This window comes from Dermacentor andersoni, chromosome 8, assembly GCF_023375885.2.
Source record: "Dermacentor andersoni chromosome 8, qqDerAnde1_hic_scaffold, whole genome shotgun sequence".
NCBI classification, from domain to species: domain Eukaryota; kingdom Metazoa; phylum Arthropoda; class Arachnida; order Ixodida; family Ixodidae; genus Dermacentor; species Dermacentor andersoni.
Window position 1 is genome coordinate 32,387,492 of NC_092821.1, and position 27,557 is coordinate 32,415,048.

General features: G+C 47.7%; 1 protein-coding gene across 1 annotated transcript in view; it reads left to right on the top strand.

Annotated features, from left to right (window-relative positions):
* The window catches only part of LOC126526143 (uncharacterized), a 168,473-nt gene extending 141,282 nt beyond the window's left edge, over positions 1-27,191 (top strand). Inside the window, exon 5 of the mRNA XM_072289603.1 lies at positions 25,666-27,191. Coding sequence (XP_072145704.1) covers positions 25,666-26,750 — 1,085 coding nt within the window. The 3' untranslated portion in view covers positions 26,751-27,191. The remainder of the gene's footprint in view (positions 1-25,665) is intronic.
* The last annotated feature ends 366 nt before the right edge of the window (positions 27,192-27,557 follow it).

Sequence of the window (27,557 nt, forward strand, 5' to 3'; positions counted from 1 at the left end):
CAGTTGAAATCAAGAAAAAGAAATGGGCATGGGCAGGGCATGTAATGAGGAGGGAAGGTAACCGATGGCCATTAAGGGTTACGGACTGTTTCGAAGAGAAGGGAAGCGTAGCAAGGGGCGGCTGAAAGTTAGATGGGCGGATGAGATTAAGAATTTTGCAGGGGCAACATGGCCACAATTAGCACATGACCGGGGTAGTTGGAGAAGTATGGGTGAGGCCTTTGCCCTGCAGGGGCGTATCCAGGCTGATGATAATGTGTACGATTGACGGCTACCGCAGTCATACCAAACAAAATGGTTCGTGATCACTAGTGACAAATTCCTAGCACCTCCTAGTTATATTAAGCTTGAATTGTAATTTCACACATTTTAAAATTTGGTGCCCATAAGTTTATGCTGTAGGAAAATGCGAAAACACCGAATGGAGCATATCGCTATTGATGACTAATCACTGTGCATTATCAGTTACCAAGGGTAGAGAAATATGCCTATATAATGACATTTTGATAGATGCCAATCATGATGTGCACGAGGAATGGCTGCCACTGTCATAAAGAAATATGTCATCTGTGATCACCAGTGACTATATTTTTGCATCTATTAGTTATGATAATTGAATCGTTGTTTAAAAGAGCTTTTTGTTTGACATCCACGATGCTATGATGCACACAAATGCAAGAGTACTGAACTGAGCTTATCACTAGTGATCGTTATATAAACCTCCGATATCAATTAGGAATGTTGACTGATTAAACCTCATTTATTGACACCTTTATTTCTGCCATTAAAGACGTGCACGAGTGATGGCTGCAACTGTAACAACACTAAGTGATTCATCATCACTAGAGACTCAATCTTAACATCTCGTTGTTATTATAGTATAGTTATTGAATTGCCATCTCAATGGCGTTTCATTTGACATCCATGATGCTATTCTGTATGAAAGTAGGAGAACATTGCAGTGAGTGCATCACCAGTGATCACTAATAATTTGGCATTATCAGTTAGCAGTGGTAACAAAAATGTGTTCATTTTATTACAGCTGGATTGATAGCAATGGCGGCATTCACGAGTGAAAGTTGCCACTGTGACAGTCAAATAAGTGAATAATATTCACTAGTGACTGAAGTGTACGGCTGCATATTAGGCATAGTTGAGACACTTGTTTTATCACATTTCATTTGATGTACATGATGGTAATGTGTGCAATATAGCGAGAACACTGAACTGCGCATTGTATTTCACTTGTGCTCGCTACTTACTCGAGCCTATCAATTAGATGTATTATGCAGTTAGTTGTTATTTCATATGCATTTTAGTGATATCGATGACGAAGTGTTTGATTGGAGTTACAGATATTGTAGTAAAATAGTGAATCGTATAGGCTAGTGACCGAAGCCTACCGGTGCCTAGTGATTATCATTGAATCACTCGTTACTGTTCTATTTGATAGCCATGACAAAATCATATATGTATCAATAACTCTCTTAACGATCCCATGCGGACATTTCCTTTCAATTAATTGCGAGTATTGTCATCTGCTGTGTCGCTATCGTGACAAAGAAGAGAAAAAGAACTCCAAAATTTGTTGTTAGTCATGTGGCAGGAAAGCTACTGGTCCCTGACCTGGTCCTCTTATTTTGAAAGTATAATAACGCTTAACATTTTAACAAAATTTCACTTGCCTTGAAATTCAGACGTTCTTGAATTGCGTTATGCTTGGATTAAATTCACTGATGTTTGTATTACTTCGGCTGGTGTTTGGATTATATTCAGTGGTGCTTGATTACATTGAGTGGCGCTCAGGTTAAATTGACTGGCACTTAGATTAATTTAAGTGACGCTTGCCTTAAATTGACGTGCCTCACAACAAATTGATTTGCCTTGGATTGAGTGGCAGAACCTGTAGTTTTGAGTGAATTAGGGTTTCTTCGAGTGTCAGTTTTTGCAAAAGAGGAAAAATTGCGACCAAGATATTTTAGTGTGCAATTAGCATTGATGGTGAAATAACTAAGACGCATATTCCCGGACAGATCATTAGTTTTGTAAAAGTGAATGCATTCCTGGGCCTTAACTGATGATAGTGGAGTTTCATTCAATAAGCAGTTAAATCCCGATATAACAAACATTACTCTAACGAAATTCTCAATATATTGAAGTATTTAACTTCATTACCTCTTATCCATAGAACACCATGTATTTAGAACCTCAGTATAATGAAGTGTGTTTGCTTGGGCTCCCCCCCCCCCCCATGTGACAAAATTTCACTACCACCGGAAAGGAATGTCGAGACAATAAACGGAAACTTCCCCCTACCCAGATGGTCAGGTGATTGTATTAGAAGCGGCCGCTTGCCAACGTACTTCTCAACCTCTCAAATCGTACCTCTCAAATCGTGCGCTGCATGACAAGAGCGATGACTGAAGTGGAGCCGCATTGTGTTCTGTATAAAGTCCAATTGTGAAAAGATCCCATTGCGCCCCACGCACTGTGTGCTTTAGGTGCGAGTGAAAGTGTGCAAGGGTAAGACAAGAAAGGTGTTGGCTTCATGGCTGCCCCTTCCCGCGCGACGCAAAGGGGAAGGGAGTGGAGTGAGCTCGTGGCAACGCGATCAAGTGTGCAAGGGGATCTGGATTTCTGGCGTGCATCTTGGCTGCAGCTGGGCATGGCTGTAAGCGTGGCTGAGCAAATACGCAGCTGTGCACCCTGCTTTAGAGGTAATCTGCTGCATCTACAAAAAGTAGGTGTGCTGAGATGCCTTGGCAGAATGTGAGCTGTCTTACCGCACGTTTAGTATTGGAGGTTGTGTAATCTCGATTTTCGGTAACCTGTTGGAACGAGGAGCAGACGAAGCATTCGCTCCCTGCTGCCTTTCCAGATAGCGCCGTTCCAGTGACGGCGACGCTATCAGCCCCGCGGGCGGAGTACACGCGAAAGCATAGCTGGCTTCGCTTAATTCGTGGTGCTGAGACGATGTCGTCGACTACGTGGCATGAAAGTGGATCATTCATCGCCGACTCCCAAATTTATCAGAATGAATTGGGTTCTCCTTGTAATTTGCTTTTTTTCGATTGCCCGATAATTTAGAAATTCTTGCAGCCCCTTTTCATGTAGAAAATTAGATGAGTGCACTTATTTACAGAAATGGTCGAATTTCAATAGAACAAAATTTCGCTATAGTGAAGCAAATTGTCGATTTTACCGACTTCGTTATATGGAGGTTTAACTGTATATCTATACTTATTGCCATTTCTTACAGGATGTAATATGCACATAGGTCTACACTTCACACCATTAAGTTTATTTTCTGTTTGTTACGCCAAACTGACACGTTGTGGGTATCCCCTTGCCACTTTTATGAATCACCAGGGTTAGTAACCGTGTGGTATATTACTGGTTCATGTAATCCTTGCAACAAATTCTTCCTTTTTCTTGGCATATGATCAAACAACGGCTGTGCTTTGCTTTCCATATGCAAGTCCGGTTTCGAACTTCTTCAAACAAGCGTCGAAGAACCGCCGCTTGTAATCGTGGTGTGATCAATGAAGAAACGGCAGATCAACTCTAAGGAGGCATAGCAGGTGCTGGCCTAGCAATGCGATCCGCAGCATTGTTGGACTGTTGCCATAGAAACACCCAATCATAGGGCTTCTCTCAGCGTGCTGCTGTGATGAGCCATTAGAAAGCCCGATTGCAATGAAAACTTCGTCAAACCGGCCCCTTATGTTTTTTGTATGTTATATGTGTGTTTGTGCTTTTTCTATATGGCCATCATAAGCAAGGAGTGTGGGAATAATTAGGCGGAACTTTTCAAACGATACCAAGATGGTGGGTGATGAGCAGCGGGAACGACTAAAGATGGCTCCGTGAACTCTATCGTTTCTGCACGATTATGGACTCATTTTTTGTCGTCCATGCTGATGTAACTTTTTTAAATGCTTTGAGTGTGGTTTCAGCTAAATCATTTTGATACAGCATAAATTGAGCATTGCAGATGCCGAAATAAACAGTTCCGAAAAAGATGACTGAGCACCTACTGAGCTTGGGCATCCACACAGTGATGCTGCCGCTCCACCGATTGCACACTGAACCTTCCCCCATCCTGCTGCATTTCACCAAAAGATGAGAAATCTGAGCCCACCCGGCACTGAAAGTATTGCTTTGGTTTTAGAAAATGCAACTTGATTTTCAAGCACTGTTTCTCCGCACCTCTGAAAACCACATGGCGAACCAGCAGCTGCGTTTGCAGTGGACCGAATCAAGACCGAGTCAGTTGAGCCTGGATCGTGTCACTCTTTCGTCCTTGGACTGTTGTCTATTTTGGATGCCTTCCACTCCAATACATGTGGGCTGCTTAGGTAACGGGACAGCATCGTGTTTCATGCAGCAGCAAGCGATCACGCTGCCACCAAGCCAGACCCTGTGTTCCTCTCCTGTATGACCAATTTAAAATGCAATTAATGTTTCGGACACTCTATAGTATTTCATTGATATTTCTAACATAATGCACACATTGTCGCAGACGTGGGCTCTGTGAACAATTTTAATATTATTCAATTGGTCCCTTATCCCTCCTTTCTGATGGCGAGGCGATTGCACGGCTTTAAATATGACGTACTGTGGCTGCTGAGATATTGGTCGACTCTGCACCAAACAATAGCTATCGAAGCAGGATACTGACAAAAGTGTCGCTGAATGAGCCTTAGTTTAAGTTGCCTGCATTGTATGGCCATAAGGAAAATTCATTGCCAGCTGACGTGGTGGCGACCATGCTGCAGGTTGCTGCAGGCTCAAGTTTGTTCAAACCATTTAAGCGCATTGCTGATTGCTTTTGAGATCACACACCACTCTTTTCACCAGAGACCAAAATTAGGTCCACGGAAGACATGCTGGCGGCTGTGAACACTTTCGCGGAACTAAACTTGTGCATCAGAGCCTAATCAGGCGGCGTTGCAGTGTCAAAGGTCATGCACATATATCGACATTTTGCGATGGTGTGTGACATGCATCGAGCTGAGAGACAAACGAAACCGAACTACCTCCTCAGTGTCCATCATTGCAGTATTTCAGGCATGCAATATGTCCGTCGAGCAGTCCACAAGGCAAAATTAAGTAAATGTTTTATACTGCTCGTGCTGTAAAGCACTCAACTTATTTTCCACATGAAAGTTGGCATTTTCAGACCGCCCGCGCAATAATTCGGCTGTTCTTGCAAGAAATTCAAAATTCTGGTCTATGACTCGGTAACCTAATTGAAGGTTCAAAGGTGAAAGCCTCTACACAGACAAAGTCTCTATGTGAAATAAGTGATTATGTAGCATGCCAGCCTAGAATTCTGGCGAAGACCGTGGCAGTTGCACTACTGCCCTCCATAAGCTGACATTTCCCCATAACAAGCTATGTCAATTGTGTGAATCTTTGTGGGGATCTATGGTGGTTTTGGTTTAAACCTCCGCATGTGAATGAAAAACTATCCTATTGAGTGTCAAATTTGATAGTTATCTGGGAATGGAAGTGTTCATGAAGAATCAAGTGAAATGTAGTTTTCTGCAATATGATCATTTAGATTATTAATGTACATGTATATATACCACAATTAGAAAAAAATTTAAAATACATGTTTTTGTTTACCCACTCTCGTGTTCGAAAAACTTTGTCTGTTAGAGCAGAATAACTATGCAAACAACTATTTCCATAGACGGCATTTGTTTTATCAAAATTACCGATACTTCAACTTTAAGGACATATAATATGGAGATAATAACCTTGCGGAAATGCAAAAATAAAAAAAAATTCAGATAGCCAAATTTGTTTAGAGAGGTAGAGAGTCGGGGTGCACTCTGTTAGGCTGTGCTGTAATATTAGCATGTTTGTTTTCACAATGCACTTCGTCCTAAAGAATGCATTTGTAGCAGCAAGATCATACTGAATGCTCTCAAAGCTCCTCCGACGTCTTGTCGCAGCATGTCTCTAAGCCACTTAAGTGGTCTATACGCGCCTCTTCGGCATCACCGCTTCGCCACAGTCTATAGTAAGCACTCGGGTGGAAGGGGTGGGTTATGTTGATTGTTTGGGTTGATTGCGTTTATGAATGAGTGACCACTTCCTGCTTTTGCATAACATGCCCGTTGTATAAACTCATGGAAGATCATGGAAGAAGCCAACTCAAGAGACTCGGACCGAGCAAGCCAGGAAGAAACACCTTGAGAAGCCTGGGATAAGGAGTAGAAGAAAACAACAGAGGGAAGAAAATAATATTGTTCCAGCTATAAAACAACGTAAATGTTGCGGCGCTGCCATGCGGCTTGAATCCTGAGTGTCACCAGGGAAGAACAGGTAGAATCAGGATGCTCAGAAAGGCCAACGAAGATGACGAGAATGTTGACTACGTGGATGCCGCAGTGTGCAGAGGAATGGAGGCACACGCGGTGAGAGGTGTAAGAGTAGAGCAGCTAGCGGCCATGTCCTTGCACCCGGGACACGGACTGAGCCAAAAAGACAGCAGTCGCCCTCTTGGCTGCCACAGTGGAAGGAAAGGACGAAGTAGTGGTGATAACGGCCTCTCAAGCATTTGTAGGGACTACCAACCTAAACGGCTAAGTGGTCCAACTTTACATGTGCTTGTAGCGCCTCTTGCTTTGAGCCGGAGCCGCAGTCCACAACTTGGTCCGCATGCAGCGCCTCACAAGGAGGAGGAAGTTAGCTCCTGTCCTCGCAGCGTGTGTGGCGCAATATAAAAACAAAAAAAATAAATAGTTCAAAACGGGATGCGGTCGAAGCTGAACCTTCTTCGCATTAGCTACGACAAATTTGGTTACCCAATATTGAAGGCGCAGCTCCAACCCGCTGGCATGAATTCTGCCAGCTCTGCCGCTCCTCCTGCCGGTGACCATGCCCAGGAGGTCGCCCAAGCTGGCGGTGCTGTGGTGGCCGCATTCCCACACAATCCTGTCACCATGTTGGCCCAACAGCCCCAGTACCTAGCTCCTGCAAGTCATGCGCACTTCGGTCTCTGGCATATCACCAGTCAACAGACTAATTTCTTACATCTGGTGTCCTCCTTACATCCAGACGTCGCCGAGGACTTAGCGGATATTATGACCTTGCCAGACCTGACCCATCCCTTCGACACTTTGATGGCAGCTATCATTTCCCACAAGTCAGATGTCTTGACGACCTCACGCCCTTCTCACGCCAATCTTCGTCGAGGTTCCAGTCCCGCAGTTGCTTCCCAGTGCCCGCACGTTCTCCAGAGCTTCAACCAACAGCTCGTCTTCAGCTGTGTGTTGGTACCACCGCATATACGGCACCTCTGCTCGCAAGTGCAGCCGTCTGTGCTCCTGGTCGGGAAATGCTGCGACCTGCCACTGACGTGCCAAGTGGTACTGCTCGAAGGACATGTTGCCTATTCTGCATTTGGGATAAGATCAGTGGCGCTCGCTTCCTTGTCGACACAGAAGCCCAGGTTAGCGTCATACGTGCCTCTTGTGCAGATTGCCGTCACAACGAACAGCCCTGCCCACTCCAAGCAATAGCCAACTCCGCCATCCACACATACGGCCAAAGGTCTCTTAACCTTGGATTGCAACCTACATTTCGTGGGATTTTCATTCTCGCTGATGTCTAAAGCTATTCTCGGCACTGACTTCCTGAGTTTCTTCAACCATGCATTAGGCATGCATGCTCATGGCCTCACTGATCTAAGCTCCCGCCTCGCCGATGGGGCTTTGAGCTCTTACACCCGCGTCGCAGTACACAAAAATCCTTGCTGATTTTCCTACTGTTACGGAGCTGCATGCCAGAAAGTCACCAGTGGAGCGCTCGACCATTCACCACTTCGTGAACGCTAGATCTCCCGATTTTACTCGGCCCCACTGACTGTTTGGAGACCGCCTCGCCGTCGCTCGCCACGAGTTTTAGTACATGCTTCAACTCGGCATATTGCGACTTTCCTCAAGCAACTGGGTATTGCCACTCCACATGGTGCCAAAGAAAGATGCGGGCGACTGCAGACCATATTAGGATTACCGCACTCTGAATTCTCGCACCTTACGAGACCGCTATGCACTTCTCCACATACAAGGCTTTCTATCAAATTTGGCTGGATACATGATCTTCAGTGAAATTGACTTCGCAAAAGCTTATTAAATTCCTGTGGAACCCACTGACGTTTCAAAGATGGTTATTACAACCTTTTTCGGCCTCTTCGAGTATATGAGTATGCCTTTTGGATTGCGCAATGCTGCACAGATTTTTCAGCGCACTATCAGAGAGGTCAGGTGAGGTATCAACTTCGTGTTTGCGTACCTTGATGATCTCTTCGTCGCAAGCTCATGAAGCCCCAAGCATGATACTCTCCTGCGCGCCCTTTTCCCACCGACTTGATGATTATGGTCTCGTCATTAATCCGAACAAGTGCCTCTTCGGCGTCACTACCATTGAGTTCTTAGCCCACTTTGTCAACCCTCAAGGTATCCAGCCTCTCGCTAGCAAAGTGAAGGCAATGCAATACTTTCTACCCGCGACATCACTTAGAAGACTCAGAGAATTCCTGGGCCTACTGAACTTTCATTGCCGCTTTTTTCTGAAGTGTGCCAAATTCTTGAAGCCTCTGACTGACCTTCTGGCTATCAAAAAAGATCCGGCTGCGCCACTTGAGTGGACTCAAGATGCTGCATCTGCATTCGCTACTGCGAAGAAAGTGCTGGCAGATGCCACCATACTCATACATCCGCTTCCTCATGGCCCAGTTCGTCTCATCACCAATGCATCAAGCATGGCAGTCGGAGCAGTTCTCGAGCGACACGTATTTGATTGCAGCCTCTTACTTTTTTCTCGCAAAAACTGAAGCCATCTAAAGCTCAATATAGCACATTCAGTTGAGAACTCCTTGTGGTGTATTTCGTCATGAAGCCTTTTCGCCACTTTTTGGAGGGCCAGGACTTTCGCGTCGCCACAGACCATAAGCCCCTCACGTTTGCCTTCCATCGTAATCAAAGCAACTGCACTGCACGGGAGATCTGTCAACTGTGCTTTGTCTCTGAGTTCACAGTGTATCTCCGTCAGGTGTATGGGTGGGGAAATGTTGTCATTGATGCACCCTCTCACGTCGATACCCTGACGTCGAGCCACCCTTAGACATGGAGTTAGCAGCCGCCTAGCACAATGACCCTGAGCTGCATCGCCTTGATTCCTCAGCCATGTGCCTGTCCTTAACTGAGTGCCTGCTTCCATTTTGTTCCTCATTGATAGCGTGCGAGACCTCCACTGCTGTTACTCAACCCTGCGTGTTTTTGCTTTTTCGTCACACAATTTTTTATCAACTGCTCAACATGAGCCACCCTGGTATTCGTGCGACCCAGAAGCTCATCACCGCTCACTTCCTTTGGCCTAGCATCAATGCAGACGTCCGTTATTGGGCGCAAACCGGCCTTGAATTCCAGCATGTTAAACTTTACTGCCATACCGTCACGTCTAATTCCCCATTTCAGCCTCCAGATGCAAGGTTTTCCCATGTCCACCTCGACATTGTCGGCTGTAGTCCGTCATCATGTGGGGCCTGTCACCTGCTCACATATTTGGATCACTTCACCCGATTTCCAGAGGCGTTTCCCATTACAGACCCTTCGGCAGAGACAGTTGCTACGGTTTTCATGAGCGGCTGAGTGTCATGCTTTAGATGCCCTTCTGTCGTCACCACCATTCGAGGCCACCAGTTTCAGTTGGCCCTATTCACCACACTTGTCAACATCCTGGGCATTCGACACATCCATATGGCTGCTGACCATCCTTCCACAAATGGCATGGTGTAACGACTTCATCGACAACTGAAGGCTGTCCTCTCGCCACCTGTCAGTCAAGGGGACGTTGGCTCATCCACCTTCTCTTTGTCCTTCTGGACATCCGTTCAGTACTGAAGGCTGACCTAGGTTGCTGTCTGGCTGAACTCATCTACGGCGTTCCCCTGCTCCTTCCTGGAAAATTATGCTTCCACCTATATCTGGGAGTTCCGCACCACGTTTCGTGACCTTGTTCATGTAATTCCTGCTGAACGGCACCACCGGTCTGTGTTTGTTAGCCAGGATATGGATTCCTGCAGCCATGCCTTCATTCGCCGGGATCACGTGCGTCCACCGCTCATCCTGACTTCATCCTGTCTGCGGATGATAAGCAGTACTAGTGCGTTGAATAATTTGGCATTCAGATAGGAGTGACTGCAGGACATCCGAGAGAAATACGCGGCCCCGATCGCTCAACAGTTCACGAGGTGCGCCATGGCGGAGAACGAAGTTGTTTAGAATGAACGAGGCGGTGTCTTTTGCTGATGCGGCAGGCAAGGCGGCGGTTTCAGCAAACCGTGTCAAATGATCTACGGCGGCAACAATCCATCGGTTGCCAGCGCCAGTAGATGGAAGAGGCCCGTATATATCAATGCCGACACGGTCATATGGCTGAGCTGGGCAGGGAAGTGGTTGGAGAGGTGCAATGGAGAGATGCGGGACACATTTGCGTCGATGGCAGGCAATGCAGGAGCGTACGTATTTGTGGACGTAGGTGTACATCCTTCGCCAATAATATTGTAGGCGAAGCCGTGTGTAAGTTTTTGACACTCCGACGTGACCACACATCGGGTCAGAATGAAAAGCGGAGCAGAACTCTTGTCGTAGGTGGCGAGGCACTACTAAGAGCCATTTGCGGCCGTCATTGTGGTAGTTGCGGCGGTATAAAAGTCCGTCCCGGATTGTGAAATGCTGCGCCTGTCGGCGTAACGCTCGAGGTGCCGAAGTTGCCGGAGGATTTGACAGAAAGTCGAACATCATGACGATCCATGGGTCTTTTCGTTGCTCCGATGCGATGTCGAGGATGTCAAGTGGTGAGACGTCATGTCTGTCGGTAGAAGTGCTGCTGTCTGAAGTTACTGGGGAGCGCGAGAGGGCATCAGCATCAGCGTGTTTGCGTCCAGAGCGATATACGACACGGATATCATATTCCTGGATTCGGAGCTAGGGCCCACCGAGCGAGGCGACCCGACGGGTCTCTTAGGTTGGACAACCAGCAAAGAGCGTGATGATCCGTCACCACGTCAAAGCGTCGACCGTAGAGATATGGACGAAATTTTTGAAGAGCCCATACGATAGCCAGGCACTCTTTTTCTGTTACTGAGTAACTACGTATTCGGCATTAATGTTCTTGCGTTGTGCGAGCACGGCACCAAGGCCGACACCACTGGCGTCGGTGTGTGAAGTTCTGTAGGTGCGCTTGGATCAAAATGGCACAAGATTGGCGGAGACGTGAGTAGGTGACGAAGAGTCGTAAAGGCATCATCAGAGGCTTCCGACCAAGCAGAAAGTTCATTGTCGCCATGGAGAAGTTGGTTTAGTGGTGCGATCACAGTAACGAAATTGCGAACGAAACGTCGAAAATAAGAGCAGAGGCCAATGAAGCTGCGTAGTGCTTTCAAGTTAGTGGGCTTCGGAAATTCGGATATGGCGCGAAGTTTAGCAGGATCAGGAAGAATGCCTTCTTTGGGGACAACGTGGCATAATATAGTCAGGTATTGAGCTGCAAATCGGCACTTCTTTAAGTTAAGCTGGAGACCAGCATTCCGGGGACAGGTCAAAACTTGATGTAAACGCCGAAGATGGGTCGGGAAATCAGGAGAAAAGACGACGACGTCCTCGAGGTAGCAGAGGCAAGTATGCCACTTCAGGCCGCGTAGGATGCCGTCTATCATGCGTTCGAAGGTGGCGGGCACGTAGCACAGACCGAACGGCATTACAGTGAATTCATACAAGCCGACTGGTGTTACAAACGCGGTTTGCGAACATTCAGCGTCAGCCATGGGCACATGCCAGTAGCCAGAGCGGAGATCGAAGGAGGAAAAAAGCTCCGCTCCTTGCAAACAGTCAAGTGCGTCGTCAATACGTGGCAACGGGTATACATCCTTTCGGGTAATCTTGTTAAGCCTTCGATAATCGATGCAAAATCGTATGGTGCCGTCTTTCTTTTTAACTAGGACGACTGGGGATGCCCAAGGACTACTAGAAGGCTGGATGAAACCGCGATTGAGCATATCGTTCACCTGGTCATTCATAACGCGTCTTTCAGTCGCCGATACTCGGTAGGGACGCTGTCGAATTGGTGCATGGCTACCAGTGTCGATAGTGTGCGAAACAGTCGTGCGGCCGAGTGATGTTGCTTGGCAGTCAAAAGACGAAGAGAAGCCTTGGAGCAAGCGAAGAAGTTCGTCGCGCTGCGTCGTCGTAAGGTCACTGGCTATAGCTGGCGTAAAAGAACGCGGCAGTGACTGAGGAGGCGATGCCTCGAGAGCAGCAAGATAAGCGGAGTCGTCCATCGTGTCAAATATTGAAGATGAGGTCAGTGGCTCTGCTCTGCCAAGGCGTTCACGGCGGCGTAAAGTAACTGGTTCAGCCGATAGGTTTGAGACGCACATGAGAGAGGCGCCAGCTTTGAACTCGAGGACGGCGAACGGCAGTGGTAGTGAACGGCGGCGAACTAAGAGTTTGGACGGAGCGAAGGGTACTGTGCCGTCATCTACAGATTCGCAAGAGATACTGACAAGAGTGGAAGACCAGGCAGGTATAACGGTGTCTTCTGAAACAGCGATTTTGCGACAATGGTCCGTTGGTCAGTGATAATATCCGTCGAAAACTGAAACAGCTCGATTTCGGCGCGGGCGCAGTCAATGATCGCATGATGGGTGGAGAGAAAGTCCCAACCTAATATGACGTCGTGTGAACATGATGGCAACACGATGAATTCTGTGATATAGAGGACCTCCTGAATTACGACACGAGCAGTGCAGGCGCCGGATGGCTCGACGTGCTGCGAGTTGGCAGTTCGAAGAGACAATCCAGAAAACGGCGTCGTCACTTTTCCTATCTTGCGGCAAATGCGGTCATCTATCGCTGAAAGTGCAGCGCTGGTGTCGACAAGTGCTTGCGTCAATGTTCCTTCTATTGCGACTTCAATAACGTTCTTTGGGAAAGTGTCAGGCCTTATACATTTCGCTGGCACCACTGTTCTGGCTTCCTGAACTGCGATATTTAGTTTTCCTGGCGCAAAGGGCTCCGCCGCCGGTGCATGGGGGAAAGTGAGCGGCGGCGAGGAGAAACTGAACGGCGAGCGGCGAAGAATGTGGTGTCGACGGCAGGAGATTCAAAGGCGTCCGAATAGTTGCGGCGTTGTTGGAAACGTGGCGTATACGGAGGACATTGTTCGGTACGTTCGGTGTAAGCAGGCGACAGTGACGTGCCACGTGTCCAGCACGGCCACAATAAAAACAAATCGGACGGTTGTCTTCCGTGCGCCAATAGTCTTGAGGTCGTGCATAGTGCACCAGTGGGCGGACTGGAGGGGATACTGGTGGGCGCAAAGGTGGGCGAAGGGGGCCGTAGGTCTGTGGCGCAGGCCTCATCGCGACTTCGGCGTACGTCAGGGGAGCGGCCGTCGGAGCCTGCTGAAGAGAAGGGGAAATGTGGTCGGCTACCTGCTCCTTGATGACAGATTGGAGAGCGGGCGCGAACGGAGTACTCGGCTGGCCGTGTGCAAGTGGAATCAAGGAAAGCTGACGAGCCACCTCTTCACGGACGAACTCCTTGATCTGTAGCAGCAGCGAAGTGTTATCCGGGGCAGCAGCCAAGCTCGACATTGAAGTTGCCTGAGGTGTAGATTGGCGGGTGGCTACGCGTTGTTTGCGCAGTTCGTCGAAGCTTTGACACAGACTGACGAGTTCAGAGACTGTCGAGGGATTTTGCGCCAACAGCATCAGGAAGGCGTCGTCTTCAATGCCTTTCAAGATATGGCGGATCTTCTCGGCATCAGCCATTGCGACGTCAACGCGGTTGCAGAGGCCGACGACATCTTCTATATAGCTGGCAAATGTCGCCCCGCACTGTTGCGCACGACCACGCAAGCGTTGCTCGGCGCGAAGCTTGCGAACCGCGGGGCGCCCAAATATCTCTGTCACGTTAGTCTTGAAGGCCGTCCACGTCGTCAGATCACGTTCGTGGTTGCGGTTCCACACGCTGGCGACACCGCTCAAATAAAACGACACGTAATTAAGTTTTTTGGTGTCGTGCCAGTGGTTGTGGATGCTCACCCGGTCGTAGCGAGCCAGTCTTCTACGTCATGGTCTTCGGTACCACTGAAGATGGGTGGGTCGCGTTGCCGCAACGGGCCGGGGCAGACCACGGTAGTTGCCGGGGCAGCGGGTTGTAGTTGTGGTGGTCCTTCTTCCGGCATTATGAAGACGGGCTGCAGTGTCCGATTACGAATTTCCAGAATTATGGTTGTACCCAGCAGCTCCACCAATTATAAAGGGGGGTTTATTCGGCTCGTAGAGCAGCAGCGACAAATTCAGCACCAGCAGGTAGGGCGCAGCCAACGAACGAACTGGGTACGTGCCACGCGATGGCAACGGGGCTTTTCAGCCTGCCGATCTTCTTCGTCACACACGTGACGATGCACGATAGAGAAATTAGAGAACCTACAAATTGAATGTCTGCAAATCTTCGCTTTACTCTGTGCCATAACTTGAGGGACATACTTCTGTTTTGTCTCCTTGATGCCACATTGTGCACTCATTTCGTACAGTAAACGAAACTATCTGCCATTTCTTCTGCCTGGTTCTACATCATGATCGTACTCTTTCATTCGCTTCCGTCTGCTTCATTGCCCGTGACTGTGGCTCTGACTTATACCATTAATCAGGTGTTCCTGCACACACCTTCCGAAATCGTGTGCTGCACAAAACAAGACAAACAGCTTGCTCTCAGCAGAGCCGCCATGTGGTCCATCAAGTTGTGAACTCCTTGCGGGCAAGTGAGCGCGTTGAGACGCTTGGCGCGTGAGAACCCAAGTGAAAGCTTGCACAGACAAGGAATGCGTGGAGAAAACGGTTTCAACAAAAGGAGCACGCTCACCCATTTAAGCAGTCTAAAGCGCCGCTGCCGCATTGCCACTGCTATTTATTCAGCTTCACTCCAATAAAGCGGTGGTATGCAGTGAAGCATGTGCATAGAAGTGCAGTAAAGCGTATAAAAGTCATGGTACAAGCACCGAGATGTCTAATAACTGTACTTGGAGCAATTCAGATGCGTTTCTGACATTGCTGTGGCAAATTACGGCCTTCCCGATTGTAACATTTTCCCGGTTGTTGCTTTTCTTTTTTTGCCTCTAGAAGCGTATCACTGGGGTTCTACTGTATTACAGCAAAGTAAAAAAAAAAGCTAGCCATTTCCTTATATCTGATTGAGGTAACATGACTGGAATTGGAATTCTAAATGTGTCTGCAGTAACTTCCGTGACATTCTGGTGCATCAGGGAAATAACTGCCAACATATGAATATTGAAATGCGTAAAGGTTCTGCTGCTGTTGTGACAAGGGGGATCCGCCAGAGGTGAAAGCGAACGTCTTATCAGAGGGACTGACAGTGAATATTTATGGTACTAATTTCTTTCTTTTTCGCAACGAAAAGTTTGCTACTTAGAGTGTTGTATACTGTAATGGTGACGCAGCAAATCTCATGGAGGATTTTTTATCACAATTCATCTGTCTGAGAGAGAGATAAAAGGAAGGCAGTGATGTTAACCAGTCAAGAATCTGGCAGGGTACCCTGCGATGGGGTAAAGGAGAAGTGGAATAGAACGAAGTGAGAGAAAGAGTGAGATAGGAGTAGAGAGACGTGGACGAACAGCACTATAACGCCAAAGGCGCCCGCTTCTATCTGAAGTTGTTATGGTGCTTCTCAATTCCTATGTTGGAAACAAAAGTAGCTGACTGGGATAGCAACTAAATGAGGGCTTTGGGGAGAAGTACATGATAAATCTGGCTCTAGTCATAGCAAATTCATCTTTCTTTTATTGAGGTAATGTTCATGCGGGGGATAAATTCTGTAATGCTGCATTATTTCCACAATAACAGCTACACCCTGTTGTCATTTCCTGTTCAACTGCTCTGGCCATATACAAGTCAAGCCAAGGTTATTTTTCTTGCCATTCCAGCTGCCATGTGAACATTTGCTTCATGTGAACATGCAACAAAATTTCACGCACTCATTGGTAAACTATGGCTTGCAAAAACCAGGCACGAGGGCACACCCAAGTGTAACCAGAAACCAATATTGTCAGTAATGGAAGTGCTGCGCGAATTGCTCTGTGAAAGAAATCCTGCTACATGCCGTGCCAAGATTGTCGTTTATCGCAGCCATAATGCCAGGCCTGAGCCAATATGCACCTGCTCCAAATTGGGAATATTTTCCGCGTGCGACAAGGCACAGCGCATCAAGCAACAAACCTTCGCTACTCACCCTCGCATGGTTTCCGTCACAGCTACAGCATCTAGGGTGCGTGGCCGCGATCTTATAGCACTTGAACATGATTCACAACTTCACGGTGGCGCCGACCGTGGAATTTCTCCTCGAGGGACTTATATTTGTTATAGCAATCTTAATTATGAGATGTAATTATGGTGAAGCACTGAGTGAGGGTACACCTTCTCGATGCGCCTTTTTCGCGGTCGCTTAGTTACATTACACATTATATTATGACTAGGCAGTCCCGACATGGAAAAAAGTTCAAAAGCAGAAGAAGGAAGTAGTCTTACTCTTTATTTAAGTGCAGAAATCACTGTGAAAAATTACTTTTAAGTTGGCACTTTCCTTAATCCTCTTGTACAAAAACAAGAAATGGAACAAGTTGGAGAAAATATACTGGCATCTTAGCATAATAAATATTGAATGCATTGTTTGAGAAAATACTAACTTACATAGTGCTTGTTCTTTGCACTGGAGCAGTAAGTTAAGCCTCGAAAGCATTCTTTCCTGCTCCAAACTTCAATTTTTCCTGCTCCGAAAGTTGCTCAAAAGGCTAACTGCCGCTTCCATCACCGCTTACACTTGCCTCCCTTGTTTTTATCGAGCTTTTCGCTTTATGTTTTGTTATACCTGTTGTATATTAAGGTAGTTTGTTCGGTTGGATCACCCCACGGGGCCCTGCACCATATATACATATGTAGATATATATATATATATATTTAATATCGGGCCCCTCGGTTAACCCCCTTTCTTCTCGTTCATTACACAACGAGGGTCTCGAATCCGGCTACATTGATGCCTTCAGGTAGCATATGTGGGTTTATTGACCAGTTGCCTTCACTCAAAAAGATCACGTTCTCGTGACGCCTGTGGCAAAAAAGACGTTCCACTTCCGCCGCCTAGGTCTTTGAGTAGTGCCGCTGGCTAACACTCCCAGAGTTCTACTAGGACACATAAGTGCCCTAGAAAGTGGATGGGGAAAAAGCGCCGCGGTAGCTCAATTGGTAGAGCATCGCACGCGAAATGCGAAGGTTGTGGGTTCGGTTCCCACCTGTGGCAAGTTGTTTTTTCATCCACTTTAAATTCCATTAATTTATAGTTTCTTAATTTTATTTATCAAGCACAAGTAATTTCCCCTATGTTGTCCTTAGTGTCAGTGTTTGTTGGCTTCTTATCATATATATATATATATATATATATATATATATATATATATATATATAGTAGTGGAGAGGAATGCCCGGCGCTGCAGCCCCATCGCCTGTCGCCTGGGAGGCGCGAGCTCGAGATTGCCTGAGCTGCTCTGGTTGAGACACGCTGCCTGCTGCTCTCTCAGGCTGTATTCATATTAGATTCTGGTGGAGGTGCTATGGTTTTCCCCAACCTGGAATTACGCACCTGAACCCTGCCATCCGTCATGCCTGACTACCCCAGCCCGACATCTCCACCGGTTACTCCAGCCATCGCATGTGCCGGTGCTCAGCGTCAGCGGGATCCTGATATCTTCAGCGGCACCGATGAGAAAGACGTTGAAGATTGGCTGGAATCCCCTAAATCTCGGCAACGCGATCTTCTATTTATCGGGCGTCGCCAAGCTGTAATTCAAAAAACACGAAGCCAATCTCCGCACATGGGCTAGCTTCAAAATCGGCATCGCAGAAGCTTCCGGCCGCGCTGGCGTGCGCAAACTTCGCGCTGGAGAACGCCTACGAAACTGATCCCAGCAAACTGGTCAATCGTTCACCAGCTCCATAGAGGACATCGTCGACCTCTGCCGGCGTGTCAACCCGACGATGGCGGAGGCGGACAAGGTACATCACATCATGAAGGACATTTCCGACGATTCCTTTCATATGCTGCTGTCCAAAAACCCAGGCACTCTTTCTCAGGTCATTGAGCTTTGCCAGAGATTCGACGAGCTCTGCAGACAGCGTCTGCTCACGCGGCGCCCTCCTGCGTCCGACGAAGCCCTCGCAAGCATGACCGCGGCTCCTGAAATGGACTCCCTGCTTTGCCAGTTAAAAGGGTTCGTCCGTGCTGAGGTCGCTCGTCAGCTTTCCCAGCTGTCCTCAGCCACGCCACCACCTTCGATTTTGCCGGCCAACCTTCGCCAGGTCACCCACGAGCAAGTGAGGAGTTTTTTTTCGAAATGAGCCAAATCCACGAACCGAAACTGGGTCAGATAAAACGGTAATGACAAGAAAAACTAGGCAACTTTCTCATAGAAAAACCGTTGCAACGAAATGGGTCAAATAACGCCAGGCGAACGTGTTCGCAGATCGTATTTCGTATCGAAATTGAGCCAGATCCAGCTGTTGCACGGATCAAAATGAGCCAAATCCATTTGCCCAATAGGAGAGCGCTTTTGGCATGACGTCATTTAGCCATCGCTGCCTCCTTGTCAGTTCCCGCCAAGGAGTTGGTTCCCGCCTGACAGCTCAGAGTGTTTCGTTCGTGTTTTCGCGAGTTCTTCGCTTTTCTGATATCGTTGTTCATGGATTCGGATGGCAATGAAGAGATCGGCGAAAGATCTATCCCTAGACGTCGACGGCGAAGTGAAAAAAAGCCGCATCACCACCGTAAAAGCAAGAATGCGCCGTTGCCAAAATGTAAACACGCGAAAAAGACTCTCAGGTGTGCGCTTGTGACAGAAGCATCCACTAAACGTTTCAAGGAGAAGTTTTACGAACTGTGTAGCGTGGAACAAAAGGCGTTCGTTTTGATGTACTGCACGCCAACAGCCAAAAACGTAGGAGAGGAAAAGAAGCGGAACCTCGTCGGAGCCTTGCTGTTGTTTACAAGGTACGGATAGAAAATGGCCAAGAGATTCGTGTTTGTCGCGATATGTTTTGCGCAGTGCTTGATATTAGTCACAGCACAGTTACTCGCTATATAAAGCACAAGCATGAAAAAGGTGAAGTGAAAGCCGACAGTCGTGGAGGTGACCAGAAGATCAAGCGCTACGGTCGAAAGCGATCAGCTGTTGTGGGTTTCATTAAGCGACTTCGGGCAAGAGAGTCGCACTACAACCGGAAGAAGACAAAAAAGTTATACCTTCCAAGTGAGCTGAAGAGCATCCGAAACCTGTGGCAGATTTATAACCAACAAGCACCCGAAGATGTGAGGGTGAAGTATGGCATCTTTCACCACATTTTTCGAGCGACGTTCAATCTTTCGTTCAGAACACCGAGGACAGACGTTTGCTCTGTGTGCCTGAAAAATGCGTATGAGATGAAAACTTGTGGAGATGTTTCACAGAAGCAGCGTGTCATAACAGAGCAACGTGTACACAAGTTGAAGTATAAGGCTTTTTATTCCCTGCTGCGTGAGAAGAGGGAAGACTTGAAAACATTCTCATTTGATTGCCAACAAAATCAAGTGCTCCCCAAAGTTCCGGACCAGGAAGCCTACTACAGCCGCCAGCTCTATCAGTACCACCTCTGCGTGGTGGAAAACCAGGCAGATGGATCAATGCCCAAAGAGGCCATCCATTCCTACACATGGAGCGAAGATGAAAGCTCCAAAGGAAGCAACCAATTAGCCAGTGCGGTACATAATACACTTCGAAGCGCTAACTTCGAAGGAATTAGAGAGGTGCGGTTAGTAGCCGATGGCTGTGCTGGACAAAACAAGAACAGTACTGTGCTTTGCATGCTTCTTTGGTGGCTCCAGAATGAGGCTCCAGCAGGTGTCTCAGTAGTTTCCCTTGTGTTTCCTGTCACAGGACACAGTTTTTTACCCCCAGACAGGGTATTTGGCAGAATTGAAAAAGATGTTAGACGACACGAAGAAATCCTGAATCCACAAAGCTACCAAAGGATTTTTTCAAATCACGGCACTGTGTTAGAGCTTGGAAAACATTGGCATGCGTACGACTGGAAGGCCTACTGCACGGCGGTGATGAAGTCGACATCCAGCTTGCCGTTCAAGATAACCGAAACGAAGGTCTTCTACATTCAAAGAAATGCAGCTGGTAGGAGTCCTCAAATTAGAGCAGAGCCTCACTATAAAGTTTCTGTGTCAAATTTCGTGTCAGTGCTAAAAAGGGGAAGGTCCCTTGCACAAGCACCCATAAGATGTGCACTGTACGCACACCACGTCAACGAAATGAAAGTCAGAGATGTGACCAGCCTTCTTGTGAAGCATTTCGGAAATTCCTGGCAAGACAATGAAGAGCTTGCGTACTTCGTTAGTGTCTTCAGGCGCGCCCAAGGAAATGATCCTGCGGAAGAATTAGAAGAGAGCTGCTTATGCTGCCAAGAAGACGCACCTGCTCTTCAAGTATAGTTCTATTGTTCTTGAAGCACAGCAAAGCCCTGCTGCCAATGTTATTATAGCTTTTCTGTCATTATTACATGATGCCATTCTGGAAAGCCAATTTTAATAAAGTTTTCATAACAATACCGCCTAAAATCCAGTGTTTCAATTCAATACGAGCCAAATCCAGAGTTCTCACCCTAATATTGGGCATATCTGCCGCATAATTTTTCATTACTTGTGGTCGTAAACTTGCCCTAGCCGACATGTAAAGCATATCATATAATAGCTTTGCTAGCGTTGCATTTAGGTCCGGTAACAAATTTTTGCTTTTTTCTCAACTTTTGTTTACGTGGATTTGACCCATTTCGAAAAAAAACTCCTCAAGTGTGCGCAGCTCTCCCTTCTGACCGCGAGACTCCGCCTGTGCCGACTCCCGTTGCTTTTCCCGAGTTGACTGCACCTCTCAGCTATGCCGAGGTTCTCGCGCGGCCACCACTTCCGACCTTTGCGCCATCCCCACTGGTCGTGCCACTGCGCTCACCTCACTTCGTTCAGCCTCGGTACAGCAATGGACAATGGCGCATTCCTGACAACCGGCCAATATGTTTTGCGTGCGGTGTACCTGGCCATGTTGCACGATTCTGTCGTCGCCGCGCAACGTCCTACCGCCGTAGCTTCGACGCCGCACCATACATTTCCCCATACCCGTCATCCTCCGTGTCCCAGAACCCCGCATAGATGTCTTCCAACTCGGACCACCGCCCTCTTGTTGGCCGCCGTTTTCCATTGCCTCGACGCCGCTCGTTTTTGCCGATGCGCCGTCATCCTTATTCGCCGGAACGGGAAAACTAATCGTCACAATTCCAGAGGCAAGAACTGCGTCACCCACGAACAGACCAACGCCTCTCCTTTCTCTGTCTAACGTTATTGACGTATGTGTGGACGGCGTCGCTGCACTCGCCGTCGTTGACACTGGTGCCGCAGTTTCAGTTATTAGTGACAAACTTTGCCGTTCGCTCAAAAAAGTTACGACGCCACTGTCCAACGTGTCATTTCGTACCGCCAGCGCAGACCGCATCACGCCTGCAGCTGCGTGAACCGCTCGCGTTGTGATCAACGGCCTCCTCTACATGGTCAACTTTTTGGTACTGTGTTCTTGTTCCCACGATCTTATTTTGGGCTGGGTCTTCTGTTTCCGCTAATAAGGCCGTCATCGACTGTTCTCGTGCTGAAGTTGAATTTGAAATTCGGTGTAACTTGCCGCAATTTCGGCCGCGTCATGGCGGGGCGATTCTTTGCGCGATCATGACTTCACTAATAAAGTAATGTCTCGCAAATGTTACTTCGAAGGGAGTGCAACCGTCCTCAATGCATGCACCTCAGTGCAACTCGATTCGCGACAAGTACGTCACTTAGTAAACGGACGAACCAACGCACGATGAAGTTTTATTCGTGGTAAGTCACTAACCTGCAAACAATTACTGAAGCCCACAGTGGTCTTGTTTGAGATTGAGTCAAGCATTGTTATCGCGCTCCCGCTTCGCGCACGAATGCTAAAAACTCATTTTATTTTCTTGTGTACGCACAGTCCCGACTCGATGATCGGCCGCGGTATTTCTGTCGGCGTTGAGAGACGAGAAACATAATAGCACCAGCGCCCACCTCTGAGGCTTTGCGCGCGCTTAGATTGGCAAGCACGCACGTTGGCGGCACTGTAGCTTGTAATACACTTTCGAACCTCCAGAGCAGTGATCTCCGCCAGCCTGTGTACGTCATAGCTGATACGCGCCGCGAATTCACATGGTAAGGGCGGCGCGGATTCTTTAGGCTGAGGGCTTGCTGGAAGCCAAGAGGTTGTCGTTCGATGGTAAACGTGTTATTTACAACCATTCGCAACAAGATCTTGCGACACGCCCTTGACAAATGTTGCGTACCTAATTGTAGGGCACGCGATACATTCGCAGTCGTCAACGCACAGCGTTAACACTCCTTCAGATAATTTTTTAAGAAATAGTTATAAAAAAATGAAACAAAAGCTGCCGTTACCCAATTTGTATAAGCATCCGACTAGAAATTCTATGCTGTACACGAAGTTACGCGGAGCTGGAAAGCCAACGTGAACGCCTAAAGAGCACTGTCTTGCTATACGAAAGGACAATTCACTCTGCGAAAGGTCCTCTGCTGCGCTCGAGCATCGTAGGCGGCGCCATGGTCGAGGAGGGAGCGTGAAAGAGAGGAGAAACGAGGAGGAGTGAAGGCGGAGGAGGAGAGTGGCACTACTTTACGAAGTTTCAGGGGTTTTAGTATGGACCCCTTCCGAGCACGGCTTCCAGGAACCGCTGGATAGTCGTCGCCATCGACCATTTGACGCGATACGCAGAAACAACCGCTCTGCCTGCTAGCACCGCTCGCGGTATAGAGTCCTTCCTCCTGAAAAACTTTATTCTCCGTCACGGGGCACCTCGCGAACTTTTAAGTGATAGAGGATGTGTCTTCCTCTCCGAAGTCGTTAACGCGCTCGTTGCTGAATGTCGCATCGTTCATCGCACCACCGTCGCCTACCGTCCTCAAACTAATGGTCTGACGGAAAGATTTAACCGCACCCTTGGCGACATGCTCTCCAAATAATGGCGACATGCTCTGATCACACTGATTGGGACCTTATTTTGCCATTCATCACGTTCGCCTACAACACTGCACCACAGGCGACCACAACCTTCTCCCCATTCTTCCTCTTGTATGGCCGCGAACGTTCAACTACCCTGGACACCATTCTTCCGTACAGACCCGACTCATCCAAATGTACGCCCATCTCTGAAGCTGCCCGCCGCGCAGAGGTATGCCGTCAGCTCGCCCGTTCCTTTACAACCGTCGACCAATGAAAACAAAAATCTAGGCTTCACAAAGATCACCCGCATTTTCACTTTCTTCCGGACTCGCTTGTGTGGCTTTGGGTTCCCGCCGTTCCTGCTGGACTCTCATCTAAGCTTGTCTCCAAATATCAAACACCCTACCGTGTTGTAGCGCAGACATCGCCTGTGAACTATATTGTCGAGCCTGTCACGCCACCTACAGACCAACGCTGTCGTGGTCGTGAAACCGTCCCCGTATTACGACCCCATGATTCTATGTTCACCATGAGTCGCCAGGATGGCTCCTTTTCCTGTGGGGGGCGATTGTAGTGAAGGGGAATGCCCGGCGCCGCAACCACATCGCCAGTTACCCGGGAGGCGCGAGCTCGAGATTGCCTGAGCTGCTCTGGTTGAGACATGCTGCCTGCTGCTCTCTTGTGCTGTATTCGTGGATGACCTGGCGAAGGTTCGCCGGCAAAGGCGAAGGTGGTGGCGTGGCTGAGGACAGCAGCGCAAGCTGACGAGCGACCTCAGCACGGACGAGCTCTATTATTTGGCAAAGCAGGGAGTCAATCTCTGGAGCCGCCGTCATGCTCGCGAGGGTTTCGTCGGACGCAGGGGGGCGCCGCGTGAGCAGACGCTGTCTGCAGATCTCGTCGAAACTCTGGCAAAGCTCAATTACCAGAGAAACAGTGCCTGGGTTTTTGGAGAGCAGTATATCAAAGGCATCGTAGGAAATGCCCTACATGATGTGACGTACCTTGTCCGCCTCCGCCATCGTTGGGTTGACACGCCGGCAGAGGTCGACGATGTCCTCTATGCAGCTGGTGAACGTTTCACCATTTTGCTGGGATAGGCTTTGTAGGCGTTGTTCAGCGCGAAGTTTGCGCACGCCAGGGCAGCCGAAAATTTCTGCGATGCCGGTTTTGAAGGTAGCTCACGTGCGGAGATCGGCTTCGTGGTTTGAATCTCTGAAACCACGAAAATTTGAAACTTAACAGGCAGCGTAGTACTATAGGGAACGCACTTAGTAATGGAAATGTAAAGTTAATACAAAAAAGTTAAAGCAGTTTTTACAATTGTCATAAAAAACACAAAGCAGTTTCTTAGAAACAATGAATATCTGAAATGCTATCAAATTGCAAATATCTAGAATAAGTACACTGAATATACAGGAAAAAACAAGATATGTCCTGGGGAACCCCACCGTTTTTCTAACCTTGTGTGGTGAAGCTCCATTCCCCCTCCTGCATTGTTGGTCATTATCCTCTTCTGCATGGGTCCTGATTTTGCGTTTCGCAGTTTGCAAGTAGTGCACATAGTTACGCTGGAAACGTAGCGTGGAAAGCACGATCGACAAACACTGGAGAGGACAAGCGCTTTCCTTTCCAGGCTATGCTTTCAGTGTAACTATGTATTACCAACCAGCCCAAGCCTATACTCTTCTTAATTGCACATGACACTGGCAAAGTAGAACTTGGATCACGATAGGCCAGGCTGAATGGCCCAGCTCCTGTCCAAAAAAGTAAATCAGAGTCACTGGCCAAAGATACAACGTGGACAAATCATTTATCCAAAACATATACCGTTTTTATGAACATCTGAAGGTTGCACGCAAGTATTTCCGTGGGGTATACGTGCGCACATTTTATTTTCTTTCTCGGCTGTTCTGGAAGAGGATGCAGGCTGTAAGTGGTGGCGGACTATATGGAGAAAACTATGGTATCTTCTAGTGGGGGCTCCTTGCAATCTCAACTTACGTAAACATTCACAAAGTTAAGCCTGTGATAAGAAGAAACCCACTGATGATCTCTCGTATAAGACAAATTGTTTGGCAAGTGGCAAATAAGGCCTACGGGCCTGAAGGGCTCATTAAGGTTAAGAGAGCAAGCTTGGTCAAAGCATTTTTGAAAGTGTTCTTTAAGGCTCAAGGAATCCAAGAGAGTCGTCAAGCACTCCACATTCTGTCACTTATGATTTTTTTTTGTCTAAAATACTTTTTATAAGTACCTTCACAAACAGGGTTATGAAGCATTAAAATGCAAAAATATCTTGTTAACTAAATATGATCATTAGAAATCCATATGTTTAAGTAGTTGAAGGCACCCTGAAGATCTCTCAAATAATAAGAAAAAGATAGCTTCTCATTAAATTTAGCATCTGTGTTCTTTTTTGATATTTCATAACTCTTACCTACTTTTGTTTTATTTGTGCAGCATTGAGGCCTTCTAGTTCTCCGTCAACTGCCAACTGTGACAACTCAAAGCAAGAATGCCTCCATCGATGTCACCTATGTGACTATGAGGCTGATGAACTGTTTCACCTGGAAGCACATGCCAACGTCCATACTGGCGAGAAGCCATTTCAGTGCCCTTCATGTCATAGGAGCTTGTCAAACAGATACAACTTAAACGTCCACTTGCGCACCCAGGCAATCGATAAGCCATTTGAGTGTTCTCGATGCCCTCAGAGCTTCTCACAAAAGTGCAACCTCAAAGACCACCTGCGTACCCACACAGGTGAGAAGCCATATCAGTGTCCTTCATGCTCTAAGAGGTTCACATACAAGGCTAAACTGAAAGTTCACATGCGCACCCACACAGGCGATAAGCCATTTGAGTGCCCTTCATGCTCTCAGAGCTTTTCACAACAGGCCCACTTGAAAGCCCACCTGCGTACCCACACAGGCGAGAAGCCATATCAGTGCCCTTCATGCTCTCAGAGCTTCGCACGCCAGTCTAGCCTCAAAGTCCACCTGCGCACCCATACAGGTGAGAAGCCATATCAGTGCCCTTCATGCTCTCAAGGCTACAGAAGGAGATATGACTTAAAGTGCCACCTGCGCACCCACACAGGCGAGAAGCCATTTGAGTGCCCTTCATGCTCTCAGAGCTTTTCACAACAGGCCCACTTGAAAGCCCACCTGCGTACCCACACAGGCGAGAAGCCATATCAGTGCTCTTCATGCTCTCGGGGCTTTAAAAAGAGATATGGCTTAAAATGCCACCTGCGCACCCACACAGGTGAGAAGCCATTTGAGTGCCCTTCATGCTCTCAGAGCTTCGCACGAAAGTCTACCCTCAAAGTCCACCTGCGCACCCATACAGGTGAGAAGCCACATCAGTGCCCTTCATGCTCTCAAAGCTTCAAAATGAGATATGACTTAAAGTGCCACCTGCGCACCCACACAGGTGAGAAGCCATATCAGTGCCCTTCATGCTCTCGGGGCTTCAAAAAGGGATATGGCTTAAAGCGCCACCTGCGCACCCACACAGGCGAGAAGCCATTTGAGTGCCCTTGATGCTCTCAGAGCTTCGCACGCAAGTCTATCCCAAAAGTCCACCTGCGCACCCATACAGGTGCTCTTTATGCTCTCAAGGCTTCAAAAAGAGATATGACTTAAACTGCCACCTGCGCACCCACACAGATGAGAAGCCATTTGAGTGCCCTTCATGATCTCAGAGCTTCTCACAACAGGCCCACCTGAAAGTCCACCTGCGCACCCACACAGGTGAGAAGCCATATCAGTGCCATTCATGCTCTCAGAGCTTCTCCCAAAAGGTCCACCTTGAGACACATCAAGCAAGAAGCCATTTCAAAGCCCATTATGCCTTCAGAGATTGTCGTTGACGAATGCCCCCAAGACACACCAGCTCATTCATACAGGTGACCGGCCGTATAGTTGTAACGTCTGCTCCAGGTCTTTTACACAGTCTCATAACTTGAACAGACATAAGGGATCACAGCACCATGATACTCTAGGGTAGGTCAAGAACGATGTTGAATGAAATCTGAATTATAGATCTACAAATGTGTAGAATGTCGCATAGTGTTCTACTGCATGAGGTAGCACAAATGTTTTCATGTGCTCATAAAGGGAAGGTTTAACTCGGGCCCAACTCTGATACATGTAAAATGCAGGAACACTTTTCTGAGATAACTACTGGAGGAATTATTGCTTTTGAGACAAAGAGATAAATTCTAGTGGGTGCTGGATGCAGAATCTTGATTTAAGGCCTTAATGTTATAATAGCAATTTACAAAGATTTGAAAAAAATTTAAACGAGAAGTTATTAAATTCGCAGCTCTGCTCCTAGAATAGTTATCG